Below are 16,041 nucleotides of genomic sequence, written 5' to 3' on the forward strand. Positions count from 1 at the left end.
TTTTAGGATCCTTTCCTAAAAAAAGAAAGAAAAAGTAAAAAAAAGTAAAAGTAGCTACAAGATCCAGAAAAGGGAGGATTTTTTGATACCCAGCGTTCTATATTCAAAAGGATTTTGTTTTCTTTTGTATACAGATAAATTTCTAGTAAGCTACTTGCCTGCTCAGAATTTGAAAATTTGAAAAGACTATAAGAACTGGAAAGTCAAATTCAATTTCACTTTTAAAGACCACTAGAGGGCAGAAGCATCTGCAGAACATTTAGAATTCTAGGCATCAGACTGATTAGGCTGAGCATTATAAAAGCTCTATTTTAGGGAAAACATATTCTCAGTAAATTGTGCATCCACCCTTCTTATTCTGGAAATGCTACTGGCTTGATAAGGCCTAGGTCTGCCCTGCCCTGCAGTACAATCAATCATCTGCAAATTGCAGCTCTTTTGTATGCTTATGTATTTACTTATATATCCTGGTGTGCATGCATATATACACTATAAAGTATATTTTTACAGCAACTCTAGTTTACTGTGTTAAAAAAATTAATGAACACATTCACCCACTTTTAAATGTGTTTTATTTAGTTACAAAAGAAATAGGCCAAACAATGAAGCTGACGCACAGGAAAAAAGTGACTCTTTAGTAGATTTATTATATTAAAAAACCATGGAGCCAGTCCCAATATCTCAATAATTTCAACAGACAGCACCAATTTATAGATATAATTTTATATCTAATTGTTTACAGATACTTTTGAAATTCTAGTTGTCCAGTCAAATGGGTAGGCTTAACCTAAACTCTGAACGCTTCTATATTGAAAATGTTTGACTGAAGATGTATTTTTCAATTGGAGAATATTTTTTCCTAGTTTGAATTCCATTTGTTGAACAGCTTCTATCAAATAGTTAACAGCACGGTAATACTTGCAAAGGATATTAAAAACTAAACTGAGAATGTAAGGGCCGCTTAGCAAATACTTTATTATGTGATTGATAACCTCAGCTGCTGACATCCACGCATGAGCCAAACGATTGTTGGCTTAACTGCACCCCAATGTCACTTAGAAACATAGAAGCTCTGAGTTGGAACAAGCATACAGATCATTTAATATATCTTTGCTCAATACAAGAATCCATTAAGCTTTTCTCAATACCCAGCTTAACTAATCCTTACTTGAAGCCCGAATCTTTCATTTAATTTGGCTTGTTGATCCTTGTTTTTTCAGTGTCAACTGAGAACAGGTCCATCCCCTTTTGTACGTAGCACATTTTAGCTGTTTACAGTATAGCCCACTATTGTATCTCCCTTAGCTTTCTCTATTGCAAGATAAATATGCTAAATAAACTAAATCTTTAGTTGTTCTTCATGAGGCTCATTGTGCCTCATCCTAACAGTTTCCCCCTAAATCCATTCTGACTCCTTCATGTGCTATTTAAGCGGTATATCCAGAATAGGCATAGGATCCCAAATTCAGAATAGAATATCTACAGTTACTATTTCCCATGAGCTACAAAGCTTCATTTAATGCAATCCGAAATTAACTTGTCCTTTCCCCCCCGTTTGCTCACATTGAGTTGGTGGTGCATTCTACTCCTATTGTCCCAATCTTCCCCCCCTGCTTTACTTATAGTTGTCACCACTGAGTATTATCTCACCCATAATAGCTTAATTCTATTCCTATAAATTAAATAATGAGAATAATGGTACTTAGAAAGTACATCTAAAGCTGACATATTAAAAATGGACAGCGTTTATGCATCTATAAGAGGAGAACGTTATTTCACAAAAAAGAGAACAGTGTTCTTACAAAGGCTTTCCTCACATATGAATTCATACCTTGAAATTTTTCCTGAATGTTTATGTGCAAGCAAACAAACAAACCACAATTTGTATCATAACTGAAAATAAACCATAATTCACTGTTAGCTAGTTCTCTCAAGCTACACTGGCATGTCAATGCTGACCCAAGGCACAAATTTACTCTATATCTTTATTTAAATTCAGACAGAAAACCCCCACTAATTTCAGTCACTATAAATATGATCATCTCAATGACAGCCAAATCCTATTCATAAGATAGACGTATTCTGATATACTTTCTTCCAAGACTTCAGCCTAAAGAATCTAACAATGCCATATTCCATGCATTTAAAATCTAATCTAACCTCACTTTCTAGCTCAAGTTAATTTAATCTAGAAATTTAATCTATTTTGCATATAGCTATATAAATACTACTTGAGGTAGTATCCATGCAGCCTGAATCAAAAGTATATATAGGATTAGAACCCATGCTCAGTTAAAACAAGTTGCCAATAAAATATACCTGTGCCCTTTGTGCATGTCTTTTTTAAACTGGGATACTGGAACCTGAAGCATCTTGTAAGACAGCAAACAATATGACTATCTGCAGGAAATTTTGTTAGATTGCTGCCTGTAGCCCATTCAGGAGGAAAACAGAAGACCCAATTACTTACAATTTATGAAACAATGAACTGACCTGAATGCTTATAAAAAACCCTTTTATTTACAAATAAGCATATGGGGGAAAATCCATAAGATTCTACACACGCGCACATTTCACAAACACACTATCGTGTTCTATTAAATTTGCTGCATGCTGTTATGGATCTTCCTTGCACATATTTGTCCCATCATTGTTCAATCCGAACCACCATCACAGTGACATTATCTGCTGATCCTCGCTGCACTGCTTTGTTGGCTAGCCTGTTGCAGGCTGCTTCATACTTTGTGTCAATGGAAGATTTGGCATCTCTTGTGGGAACAGCTTTATCCTGTTGAGAAGTAGATCACACAAATCAGGGTAATTTACTTTCACTCCAATCAGGTAATTTTATATAATCATATCTCATCTGACATCTTGAATCTTCATCATACCTCTCGGTCTACAGGTAATAACTTAGGCTTGAAGATAGTTATTTGCATATTCTCAATAGAACAGTCCTTTTTTAAAAAGAAAGATAACCTCATTTGCTGAAATAAATCCAAAAAAATAACAAAACAGTTATCTTGCCTTGACTCTAACATTACAATACATCGGAATGGATTGAAGTCCATATAATATTACATGTATTAGTCTTTATTCTCCCACAAAAATAATGTCACATAATAGGAATGCTCCTGTACACCTTTTCTGCATTTAAACAGGAAGCAAAATCACCCACTCTGCAGTCTCAGTACTGCTGCCCTGTTTATTAAGAGGGCCATGCTGCAGGGGCAAAATAAACGGCTATCTCGGATTCCTAATCTGAGAGAGAAAGCAACACTTGGGCAATAATCTTGTCATTTGATGGAATAATCAAAGTTTGTTCTGAAGTTGAAAGCAAAGATACAGCACACAGAATAGAAAACAGAAAAGAACAAAAGAGCTCAGCTGCTTCTCAAACATTGTTTGCTACGATCCTTTTAGCAAGCAGTAATAAAAAGTTCAGCAATGAAATGGCAAAACAGTAAGTGGAAAAGAGGAACAAGCCCAACTGAAATAAATGACATGTAATTTCTTTTTCACCATCCTCTTGATTTCTCAATACAACCCTCCTCCTCTCACCTCCAAACAACACATGATGAAGTTCACAGCTTCTTCTGGTGAAAAGACTTTAAAGAGACCATCACAGGCCAATAGGATAAATCTGCAAAAGTAACTGACAGTAAGATGTACCCAAATACAAAAAAGAAAAAAAGAAAAAAGCATGTACTTATACTTTTGAAGCCACTTAGGAAGAGTCATCACATATATTTCCTTACCTTGGTACTGTTTCAGTTTTACCTGTCATTGTGTGTAAGTTGACAGCGTTTGACATCTGGCACTGAGATAACCCCAAATCGCTTGTACTGTCCATCTCCAATAGAGCGGGAGACCTCCAGGACACCCAGAACACGTCCTTCTCTAAACAGAGAAAGGAGGGTGCTGGATTTATAATTATGTCACTAAATTAAGTCCTTAAAATATGGTGTCAGTGCTGAAATCTCAAAATGACCTCAGTCAGTTTGCTACGGGTAAGTTACTTGGAACCCTGACATATGGATTGTAATTCTGAACTGTAGATCCATGGAAACCTTGGTTTACAACACTCATAATCTCTACCAAACATAGCCACTAATCCAGAGTGATGGCAGTTGTAGGTCAAGACTATCTAGAGACTCAGCAGGTCAAAGAAAGAAAAATCTAGAATCTTTCAATTTGTCTACAGAGTTCACAAATGGCTGAAAAAATTCCTTTTGCAGCCTCAATCTCTAATTTTAGAATGTGACTAAAAGCAACATACAAGTATTTTCTTTATATTTAAAAACAGAAATCAATACTCAAGTCATTAATTTCTCTAAACAATTATCTGGAAGTCCTCTGTATTACAGGACATTGTTACTCATATATAATCAATAACGGCATCATCAAAAATAGCTAGGATTGGCAATCCAATACATCTGATGGGGGTCAAGCTGGGAAAACCTGTTTTACCATTTTGTTAATGAAACATCTGTTAGAACCTCAATGTTAAATACCAATTAAAATATATTTGCCAAATCGCAGTTTATATGGAGTTTGTGCATGCGTATGTATAATACTCATTATTAAATACCCAACATTTAATACATTTTCAACCTGATATAGATGCTTTTAACTTTATTCCCATAACAAAAGGAAAATTGAGTTTAGAGAGTGTCCCTAAATCAGCCAGTGAGATCCATAGGGCTTTCAACCTCGATTTTCAACACCAAATTGGCAACATCATTTTAAGCTCTGTACCACATAAATTTCCCAAGAAGTTGCTGAAATTTTTGGCAACTCTGAAATTCCTTCCCATCATTTCCCTTTGTTGCTTGCTGTTTGTTACCTGACATTGCCTCCAGCCTTTTGGATCCTCATCCGCTCATCATACTGAGTTGGGTTATGTTCTTTACTAAGACTCAAAGCTGTGTGCTTCTGAGTCTCTTCATTGTAACGGCAAAGAATTGCCTGTATTGACAAAATAACTCTTGTAAGCAAGTGCAAGGGCTATAAGCATAAAGTCTCTGCTAGCAAGATCTAAGCAGCACACTGTACTGTAGTCCTTAACAAATGACATCTGGGGAACAAAGGTCCCACTGTCCTCAAAGCAGCACTGCCAACCCTCTCAAATGAAGCTGGAACAATTTTTTTTAGAAAAATAAGCCAAAAAAACCCAAAAAAACTAAAACCTCACCCCACAACCAAACAATAAGATTGAGATCAGGGTAAGATTGCCAACTTCCTGAGCATTGTTTATTTTGAGATATCTGGGATATCCCTTGACTTCATGTAATGGTGCTGGGTGTTGAAAGGTTGCCAACCCCTACTGTATTGAAATTTCAAGCATTCTAACGAGGTAGCAAAAGGCTACCAGTGCTTACCTACACCCATCTTCAAGAATTTTTTTTTTTAAAAAAAGACATCATCAACCACTAGGTCACTAAGAATACCCCTCTCCAAAATCACCCAGCTACTACAAGGTGCTCACTACTGGTATAAGAGTAGTCTGTGTCATTCTTCTGGTCTTTTGGTAAAGAAACTGCAAAACAGTTACTGTGCCTCAGATAGCTGGGTGTGAAACCTTCTACGTGAAGTGGGGTCGTAGGACTCAGGTGGGCTTGTTGATCACGTACCTGGCTCCTTGCTGCGTGACAACAGCCCTGCCTGAGCTGTTGGAGTTGCTGGCCGGGTTGGCAGTTGAAACCCCTAGACTGTTGGTCATGGGGGATTTCAATTTGCCATCAGCCGGCGCAGCTTCCTCAGCAGCTCAGGAGTTCATGGCTTCCATGACGGCCATGGACCTGAGTCAACTAATCGACGGCCCTACCCACGTCGGGGGAGGCACCCTAGACTTGATTTTTATCTCTGGCCAGTGGTTGAATGATCTGGTTTTAAATGATTTAGTTGTTGAACGTCTGTCATGGTCAGATCATTTTCTCCTTCGTCTAGACTTTCTGACCGCTACCCACCACCGCAGGGAGACGGAACCAATGCGCTGATGGACCCGGAGAGGTTCCTGACGGAGCTTGGGCCGTTTCCCGAGCACCTGGCCCATGACACGACTGAAGAACTAGTTGCGGCCTGGGAACAGGCCGCGGCTGGAGCTTTGGACCGTGTCGTGCCTTTGCGGCCTCTGACCCGGCGTCGGTCTCAACCAGCTCCTTGGTTCTCTGAGGAGCTGAGGGAGATGAAGTGCCGGAGAAGACGCCTAGAAAGTATCTGGAGATCTAGCCGTTCTGAGGCTGACCGGACACTAGTTAGGTCCTATAGTAGGACCTACCTAGTGGCACTGAAGGATGCGAAGCGTTTCTACGTTTTCTCCCTCATTGCGTCGGCAGATAACCGCCCGGCCGCCCTGTTTCGGGTTACCCGCTCTCTCCTTCATCAGGAGGGGCCGGAGGACCCCCTACAAGGGCGTGCCGAGGAGTTTAACAGTTATCTATACGATAAAATCGTTCAGCTTCGGGACGGATTGGATCAAAATTGGGTAGATCCAGGCGAGGGTTCCGAGACCCGTCTTGTTGAGGTGGTTTGGGATGACTTTGATCCTGTGACTCCCGAGGACATGGACAGGTTACTGGGTAGGCTGAATGCCACTACATGTTTACTGGATCCGTGCCCCTCCTGGTTAGTACTGGCTACTCAGGAGGTGACACGAGGCTGGCTCCGGGGGATTACAAATGCTTCATTGCGGGAGGGGATCTTTCCCGCTGCCTTGAAAGAGGCGGTGGTGAGAACCCTCCTCAAGAAGCCTTCCCTGGACCCAGCTGTTTTAGGGAATTACCGGCCAGTCTCCAATCTTCGCTTCACCGCGAAGGTTGTAGAGAGTGTGGTGGCATGTCAGCTACCCCAGCACCTGGATGAAGCTGTCTATCTAGACCCGTTCCAGTCCGGCTTCCGGCCCGGATACAGTACGGAGACAGCTTTGGTCGCACTGGTGGATGATCTCTGGAGGGCCAGGGACAAGGGTTACTCCTCTGCCCTGGTCCTATTAGACCTCTCAGCAGCTTTTGATACCATCGACCATGGTATCCTGCTGCGCTGGTTGGAGGGGTTGGGAGTGGGAGGCACCGTTTATCAGTGGTTCTCCTCCTACCTCTCTGACCGGACACAGACGGTGTTGACAGGGGGGCAGAGATCGACTCCGAGGTGCCTCATGTGTGGGGTACCGCAGGGGTCGATTCTCTCACCCCTCCTGTTCAACATCTATATGAAGCCGCTGGGTGAGATCATCAGGGGCTTTGGGGTGAGATACCAACTGTACGCTGATGACACTCAGCTGTACTTTTCCACCCCGGGCCACCCCAGTGAAGCTGTCGAAGTGCTGTCCCGGTGTTTGGAAGCCGTACGGGTCTGGATGGGGAGGAACAGGCTCAAACTTAATCCCTCCAAGACGGAGTGGCTGTGGATGCCAGCATCTCGGTACAGTCAGCTGCAGATGCGGCTGTCTGTCGGGGGTGAGTCATTGGCCCCGATGGAGAAGGTACGCAACTTGGGCGTGCTCCTGGATGGTCGGCTGTCCTTTGAAGATCATTTGGCGACCATCTCCAGGAGAGCTTTTTATCAGGTTCGCCTGATCCGCCAGTTGCGTCCCTTTCTGGACCGGGATGCCTTATGCACGGTCACTCATGCTCTCGTTACCTCTCGCCTGGACTACTGCAATGCTCTCTACATGGGGCTCCCCTTGAAGAGCACCCGGAGACTTCAGCTAGTCCAGAATGCGGCTGCGCGGGTTATTGAGGGAGCGATTCGGAGCTCCCACGTAACACCTATCCTGCACAGTCTGCACTGGCTACCTGTTGTTTTCCGGGTGCGCTTCAAAGTATTGGTTACCACCTTTAAAGCGCTCCATGGCTTAGGACCGGGTTATTTACGGGACCGTCTACTGCCGGCTTCGATCTCCCATTGCCCGGTGCGCTCCCACAGAGAGGGACTCCTCAGGGTGCCGTCAGCCAAACAGTGTCGACTGGCGGCCCCCAGGGGGAGGGCCTTCTCTGTGGGGGCTCCGACCCTGTGGAACGAACTTCCCCTCGGACTTCGACAACTACCAGACCTTAGGACCTTTCGCCGCGAACTTAAAACCTATTTATTTCGTATGGCTGGACTAGCTTGATTTTTTATCTTTAAATTTTAATTGACTTTTGATGGGTTTTTAAAATTTAAATTTTTGTAATTTTATGGGGGTGTATGTTATTTTAATATTTGGGCAAATTTAAATCAGTTTTTTAAGGGTTGTTTTTACTATTGTGTATGTTTGTATTTTATCTGCCTGTTCACCGCCCTGAGTCCTTTGGGAGAAGGGCGGTATACAAATTAAAATATTCTATTCTATATTCTGAATTAAAGGATAGTTGCTATATCATCTTATCACTGAAATAAAACAATTACTCTTGGTTAGTACTATAAAACACATATAATCTGGATCCACAATTTTCAGTATGACTTACTCTACTGTCGCCAAGGTTGGCAATGTACAGAGTATTATCAATCACCAGCACACAGGTTGCCGTAGAACCGTCTTTCCATGCAGGTTTCCTGCAGGTTTCCGAAATTGGGGGCAAAACAAAGATGAGTCCAACTACTCAAAGTGATTCTAACAAGATACCAAGTCCCCCATTACAAAGATAGAAATGTTAGGCCCTATGGAACCCCACACATATAATACAGCCTTGCTGGTATTTTCTTTTCAAGTGAAATATTCCAGAATGCATGTTGGAATACCTTCCTCTCCTATCAAAGTTCTAAAAGTAGCAAACAAATATCAGATAATATTCTTCTCAAATGGCTACCTTTCCTTATGCAGAAACTGGTTGACAGAAGAAAAAAATTCAAAGCTGCATCCTATCCAACTTTCTTACAGAGGTTCAACTTCAAATACCTTTACATATTATGTCCCTGATAAGTATATACTTACTGGCTGGAAGCCTGTTTAAGAAATTCTTCATCTGTGTGTTTGAAAGTATCCAAAATGCATCTCCTTATTGCTTTCTCCACACTGGGTACCTCTCCTGTTTTATAGATTCAAAGGGAACAATTAGATACCTAATTGGAGGTTAATGGAGAAAATATTAGAAAGAATTGGCACCACCCACTCCAGAATTGACACCCCAGCCATTTTTTGCAGTTCTCAGAGAAAACAGAAAATTCAGCATTCACGGTGAAAGGAAAATTATTTTGCTTAATCCTGCATGACTATGGGATTAAAAAAGTCTACAAATCAGATTAATAATTTAGATTCGGTTTTACCCAAGTTATCCTTCATATACTGCTTGATGTTGTTTAATTACCTCACATTCTTAAATCAGTGTATATCTTCCCAAGGATACTTTATAAGAATATCCTATTAACAGATCCAAGTCTTTAACAGTTAAAAGGGCCTCTGGTGGCTCAACAGACTAAGCAGTCTGTTATTAACACAGCTGCTTGCAATTACTACAAGTTCAAGTCCCACCAGGCCCAAGGTTGACTTAGCCTTCCATCCTTTATAAGGTAGGTAAAATGAGGACCCAGATTGTTGGGGGCAATAAAAGCTGACTTTGTATATAATATACAAATGGATGAAGACTATTGCTTAACACAATGTAAGCCGCCCTGAGTCTTCGGAGAAGGGCGGGATATAAATTCAAATAAAAAAAAAAAGTCAGTAGTAGAACTCCAAGTCAACAGAAGTAGAACTCAAAGAATACCACCACATTTTCTGACCTTTAGGAAATTTTCTGATTAGGTTTTGATGCAGATTCTGTGCAGCGTATGTTGAAGCTCTAACTCCTCCATGGCCATCAAAAACAGCAAAATATGAGACACGTGTTCTATAAAGAAAATACAGATACAGACTGTTCTCACTCTGAAATTGGCCATGATACTGAATTTGTATTCATCAAGAGAGCTGAAGAAATTGTAACATAAGATCCAGAAAAAAAAATCTTTCCTGCAACCGACACATGGGAATGTTTCCTAGCCTCAGGAAAGTAAAAGTGATCTGTTTTACATTTTCCAAATCCAAAATTTCCCTTAACAGTTGAAAAGACTCCAGTACCTGTACAAGAAAATTCTATACTTTCACTTCTACAGGATTTTTTTCCTTGTCCTCAATGCAAATATAGAGACGCTCCTTTTGATCAGTAGTTTGGAGTCTGATCTTTTGAAGTTTGAAAAAAACTCTCTTAAATATTTGTTTTCTCAGGATCTTTATGTAGGAAGGTTTCTTTGCTTCAAAGATAATTAGGACTGCTGAAAAAACAACAGCAAACAGCCTGCCTTCCATTGAGGATCTGTATGCTGCATGAACGAGAAAGAGGACTGAGAAATATCTACAGACGCCTCACATCCTGGACACTACCTATTTCAACTTCTCCCCTCAGGACACCACTATAGAGCATTGCCAAAACAACCAGATTTCCCCTCATGCCATCACTCTGCTGAACACTTAATTCCTACAGCACTGTCTCATTTCTCATATTTTCTACTATCTTCTCCTATTGGTTTCTTATGATTTATCAATTGTTGTTTGTAATTTATGTAATTTGTAATTTATGATTACTAATTGTAATTATGATTTATGATCTATGACCTATTACTTGCTGTTGATATATACATGGTGAGCTTATGCACCCAAGACAAATTCTTTGTGTGTCCAATCACACTTGCCCAATAAAGAATTCTATTCAGCAAAGATGATGTGCTGATATTTAGGTATTTTATTATTGATTATTGTTTTCTTGCTGGTATTAGTTTATGTTGTGTTATATTTGTTTTATCTATGCTATATTTAGATAGAAGTGCATATTAAATAATATTGCATTACTATTATCGATGCCTTATATATACATGAAGACTGTGATGTCAAATTACTTTATACACAAGTTTAACATTATGTTCCATGTGGGAAGAATCTTTTCTTTCGTGGTTAATGTGGAAAATAAAAGAAGATCATGCTAAAAATGTAAATAATTAAACAGAAATGCCCGTCTGGAATAAGCTAGAAACTCAAAATATAAAATAGATCTATTAAAAAAGAGCATATACAATATTGTATATACATAATTATCAATATTTTTAATTCAGTTTGGGGGGAGTTAATGTTTTATTTTCATCCCAATCATTTCTTTGGGAAAGAATTTTTGTCATTTTATTCTGCAAAAATTAAATTTTAAAAATGAGAATGTTAAAGAGTGAATGACATCTTTTTTAGATGTTTTGGATTCTCTTTTTAGTCAGGCTTCCTAAATCAGTGACATTTAAAAGAAAATATACTTTTTGCATCATTATAGCATTATAGAAAGTTAAAACAAAATTAACCAGCTGAAGTTACCATCCAGATAAGCAATGAAAACCATCCTGGGCTAAGCAGGAGGAAAACACAAAGATCCACTCCAAAAGTAATTATGTAACTCACATTTGAGAGGACAAAGGACTGCACTCTTCTGTGATATCATTCAAAATAACATGGGCATCTTGCATCTCTTCTCGCTCACCTTTCCTCTCTGCTACATAACCCTTCAAACCAAGAATACCTGCAGAATCTAAAGAAAAACAGAGCAAAGATGCACCCATATTTAATCCCTCAGCATGTTTCCTGTGTAAAAGCACTACAGTCAGCTAGCAAAATTAAGGACTAGAATACTAACAACCTCTTCATTATAATCTATACTGAAATTGTAAATAGTTCCTGTATGGTACCTCTGACTGAAAATGTGAACATTTGGATGGTGCTAAGAAAAGCTTATCCATCTACCATCACATTATAATTCAGGTGAAAAATTCAGAGACCGTGTTTGGGTTTCCATATTTAACCTGGGGGAAGTTTAGCTATGATGCTCCCTGCATTACTAAGAGGATAAATATGGACAGGCTTCTCACACTGCATAAACCGTTATCTAATATTTTGGTTTAAGTTTGATGTTTGGACCTATTCACTGTAGTTTATAAATCATGTATTGAATCAACGATTTAGATAGTAAGCAAGTCATGATTAAAACCATGATGTAACACAATGTCCTAGGCAAGATGACATTAGGATGTAAACAATACAAGAGCAACTAAGTCATGTTGCGCCAAATAATATAAATTTGGCAACACAAAAAAAAGTATATATGGCATAGTGAGCAATTTGGGATAGCCTTCTAATTTGTACTAATTACATTAGGTAAATAATCTTAATTATGCATTATATTGTTTTTGCAAACAGAATTCAAGCAGGTTAAAGAGCAATCTGTATGCTTAATTTTTTTAAACATAAGAACTCTAAAAGTGGCAGCTGCAAGAAAAATTATGCTGACTGCCCTGAGTTCTGTGAAGGAATGCAGCCAAAATGTGTGACAGCAGCATGATTGTAATGATTAAGTGAAAAAGGATTTGCATTAGTACCCTTAAGGAGGGAGAAACACAAATTCATCTAAGGTAGAAGAAATACTCAGGAAGGATTTCATCTATGTACAGCAACTCCTCCCATTCCTATGAGTGGCTACAGGCAAAACCATATTAGGAAAACAATTTCACTTTTTTATTATTTAAAGCAGCACTAGAATAGAACAAAATATTTGGCTTCAGAGTGTCTGAAAACCTTTACAAACTTTCTTTTCCACAAGTTCTTCACTCCCATTCTTCTCTCCTTCCGTGGACTTCCTCTTCTCTCCCTTTCCATAGCTCATAGGAAGAGAAACTTGCTCAGTGGGATGATAAGCTGAAAAACAAAATTTTGTTATTTATTTAGTTATAGACTTTATATGGCCACCCATCTTAGTCAAAGAACTTTGCACTAATAAAATCAGTTCATAAAACACTGTGTAAACACCACAATGCTATACATAATTAAAAGAATGAGATGCCTTGCAAACCAGTTCACGGCACACATAAAATACCAGTACGTTAATTGGGGTCCACTAAAATTGAATGCAAGAAGGGAAAAACGCATATTAAAGTGTTCCAAAGGACTAACAGGGCCAGTTGGAAACTTGGGCCCTTTGCTAGGAAGCTTTCAAGGTGGAAGCCAGCATCTTGAACTCCACTTGGAAAGCTTACTTTGAGCCAGTTCAACTCAAATAGCAGCAGTGTTCTATGGGCATACTTTGATATGCCCCAAATGGCATATGCTGCTACATTGTACAATTCTATTATTCTGTCACCTAATTATGCTTGGGTTTTTCTTTTAGCTTAGATTGGCTTTAATATTTGGAAATAGAAAACCAAGGTTGTCACAAATTTTGATATTTAAAATTGAAGTAAAAAAGCCTAATTGTACACTACATGGAAATGCAGGCCAATAAAATAAAAGAAAAGCTGCTTTAGAAGTTGAATTTGGACCAACTATGTCAAGGAACATGCTGAACCCATTCCCTGATTGCTATTTCTCCACAAATATTGATCTCAGGTAAATTTGTGTAGATATTTGTGGCCTCAGCAACATCAGAGTTGTAATCTCACCCTATTAAAGTACTTGATCAGTATCATAACAAAAACATGAACAGCATAGATGTTCTCTAATCTGAAAAAAGGAAAATCACATAGATATTTTACCCTTTCTTCTAGTATCATTTTAGACACATTACCTGTGTGCATTTAGCGTAAACCACAGGTACTTAAACAGCTAACACTCAAGTGTAACCTATTAGAGCAGTGTAATAAATAGCAAAATAAATCTAGTCATGGCTCACCTGAGTTGCCACTGCTGGCAGGTGGGAGGTCATCAAATAGCAAAGAGCTTCCTGCTCCTAAAAAAACCCCAACCAAACAAGGAAATACACAACCGTAGTCAGATCTCACAGTAAGTAGACTTTTGAGCAGTTTCATCTCCAAAAAACTGCCAAGCTTAATAGCTACTTAACATTTTATCCATTTCACATATGGCACCAAGTTCAATTCATAAAATGAGGGGGAAGCACTAGGACTGTAATCCTATATTTACTTAGAAGTAGGCCTTACAAAAATAGCTTTTGAATAAACCTGGAAAAGATTACATTCATTATCCATGTTAAAATATAGCTTATAAAAAGAGGCATAACTAGAGGTAAGACAGAAATTTATTTTGGTCATTGACCAATAAAACTAACTAGAAGTATAAATTACTAATTTAAGTCATAGCAAAATTTCTTAAAAAATAAATAAAAAATTTGCAGTGTATTTAGAAATTTTGTTTCAAAAGAAAACTATCTGATATGTCAAGCAGTATTGGTAATAATATAGGATGTAAGTAGGAGCTCTCTGTACCAGCCACCCCAGGAAATGAAACTGAGATCTTCTTGCAAAATATGTTACTCCAGCAACCAATGGCTTTCCCATAACAATATATATTTCTAAAAATTATCTACCTATTTATATATCTATCTCCATCTAAAATATTCCCTTTAAGAAAAAGCTTCAGTTAAATAACTATGGAGTAGTTATGGCTAGTATTTTTGTATGATGTTAGTTCAATTATGGAACAAGGATAGAATCAAACAAAAGAATGGAGAACACAGAACCTAAGATTCGGCTTTTGCTTTTCTACTACTAGTCTTTCTATTATTTACATTTCCATTGCTGGAAAATAATCTTAAATTAAATCTAAATACACAACCGAATGGAGTCTTGCTTAAGGACAAAGTTAAACTTATAAAAATGTAAAAAGTAAAAAGGACTGGGACATATACCTCTTTGCACCAATATGATGCAAACAAGAAGTCCATAGAGAATAAAGCAAAAAAATTGGTATTAGCCAACAGAAAAACCTTATAGAGCCATTGCTGTATTTTTACTAGCAGCCAGGGGAAAATTCCTGCAAATTCCTGGCCATTGGGGCCAGATAAATCTATTGAATTCCCACACCCTCTATGGGGAACTTTGCACAAGGACTCAACTAGCTTGTGAAAGCAAGAGAAACAAGAGAATTAAAAGTAACACAAGACGCAGACAACAATCATACCCAAATCACTGTTGCTGATTGGAGGAAGATCATCAAAAAGCAGAGATCCTTTCTGTCCCTCTTTCTCTAAACAAAACCAAATCAAACCAAATAACAGAGCAATCTATTAACATACAGTTTCAAAAATATGACTAGGGCGGCCAAATTAAGCTACAAAAATTCAAAAACCGCCAAGCAACACCAAATAGTTTCGACAGCTCTCTGTTGTCCTTTAGTGAGTGTCCAATTTTCCACACATTACTTTTTACAACTTAAAAATAAATTATTATTATTATTATTATTATTATTATTATTATTATTATTATGGCAAGAGCAATCCTATCATCACACCCTTCCAGCTATAAAGCGGGTGGGACTGGCTGTTCCTGAGGGTCTGACTATTAGGAGCCACCCTGTTACCTGCGCCCGCCAGAGGTCACCCCCGAGTGTCAATATGAGACGCGTGGATTCCCCAGTGGGGTCACAAGCGCATGCGCGTTGACTCGCGCTTGGCAGAGTCTTAATTCGAAGCATTACAGTTCCGTACTCGAACGTCACAAGCCTCCTAGGGTCCTAGAGAGCCCCTCCTGCTCCCTCGGGAAAGGGGCGAGAGCGTGTAAAGGCCTCTTCAGTGCACGCGGGGAAACTGCAGCAAGGGAAACACCGAGGGCTCCTGGGAGAGTGAAGCTGACCCAGCTCGCCTGTTCCCTGCAGACTCGGGCCTATTCCCGAGCCTATTCCTCCTCCAACATGAAGGCCCGAGCCCCAAAAGGGACCCGCCACTCACCTACTGCTGCCACAGCCGGAGGAGTTGGCTCCGGAAGGTCCCCGAAAAGATCCATCCAGCCTAACGAGGCTGCAGCTGCACCGGCCAGCGCGAGCCGCTCCCTCCTCCCCCTCCTTCCTCTCGCGCAAAGGCCGGTCTAGCTGTCAATCATTGGCGTCAGGGTGACTCAAGCGCCGCCCTTCGCGCTCAGGCCCTCAAGGCGACGGTCGCTCCAGAAGGGGCGTGGTCGCGGCAATCTTGGGGAGCGAGAGGGCGCGTTCAAGTGGCCTCTGAATTGTCTGAGGTCTTATCTCTGTGGCCCCCAACAAAGGATGGCGAGGATGGACCAGCCGTTCGCGCTACTTCCGGGGGCGGTTCCTGGACGATCTCCTTCCAG

General features: G+C 39.7%; 1 protein-coding gene across 2 annotated transcripts; it reads right to left on the reverse strand.

Annotated features, from left to right (window-relative positions):
• Window positions 1–99: 99 nt before the first annotated feature.
• On the reverse strand, window positions 100–15,977 carry ILKAP (ILK associated serine/threonine phosphatase). 2 transcript variants are annotated; one of them, XM_058187549.1, is made up of 12 exons: window positions 15,666–15,977; window positions 14,900–14,965; window positions 13,653–13,709; window positions 12,563–12,682; window positions 11,396–11,522; window positions 9,703–9,809; window positions 8,915–9,008; window positions 8,448–8,535; window positions 4,847–4,968; window positions 3,781–3,900; window positions 3,562–3,643; window positions 100–2,788 (listed from the first exon to the last, which is right to left on the reverse strand). In XM_058187549.1, exons 1-12 carry the CDS (start codon window positions 15,718–15,720, stop codon window positions 2,648–2,650), a joined length of 1,179 nt encoding a protein of 392 aa, XP_058043532.1. In that variant the 5' UTR covers window positions 15,721–15,977; the 3' UTR covers window positions 100–2,647. The 2 variants fall into 2 exon arrangements, with proteins under 2 accessions (XP_058043532.1, XP_058043533.1); XM_058187550.1 differs by lacking the exon at window positions 15,666–15,977 and having other exon boundaries at window positions 12,577–12,682.
• Between the last annotated feature and the right edge of the window lie 64 nt (window positions 15,978–16,041).

This window comes from Ahaetulla prasina, chromosome 6 (genome assembly GCF_028640845.1).
Source record: "Ahaetulla prasina isolate Xishuangbanna chromosome 6, ASM2864084v1, whole genome shotgun sequence".
Classification (NCBI taxonomy): Eukaryota; Metazoa; Chordata; class Lepidosauria; order Squamata; family Colubridae; genus Ahaetulla; species Ahaetulla prasina.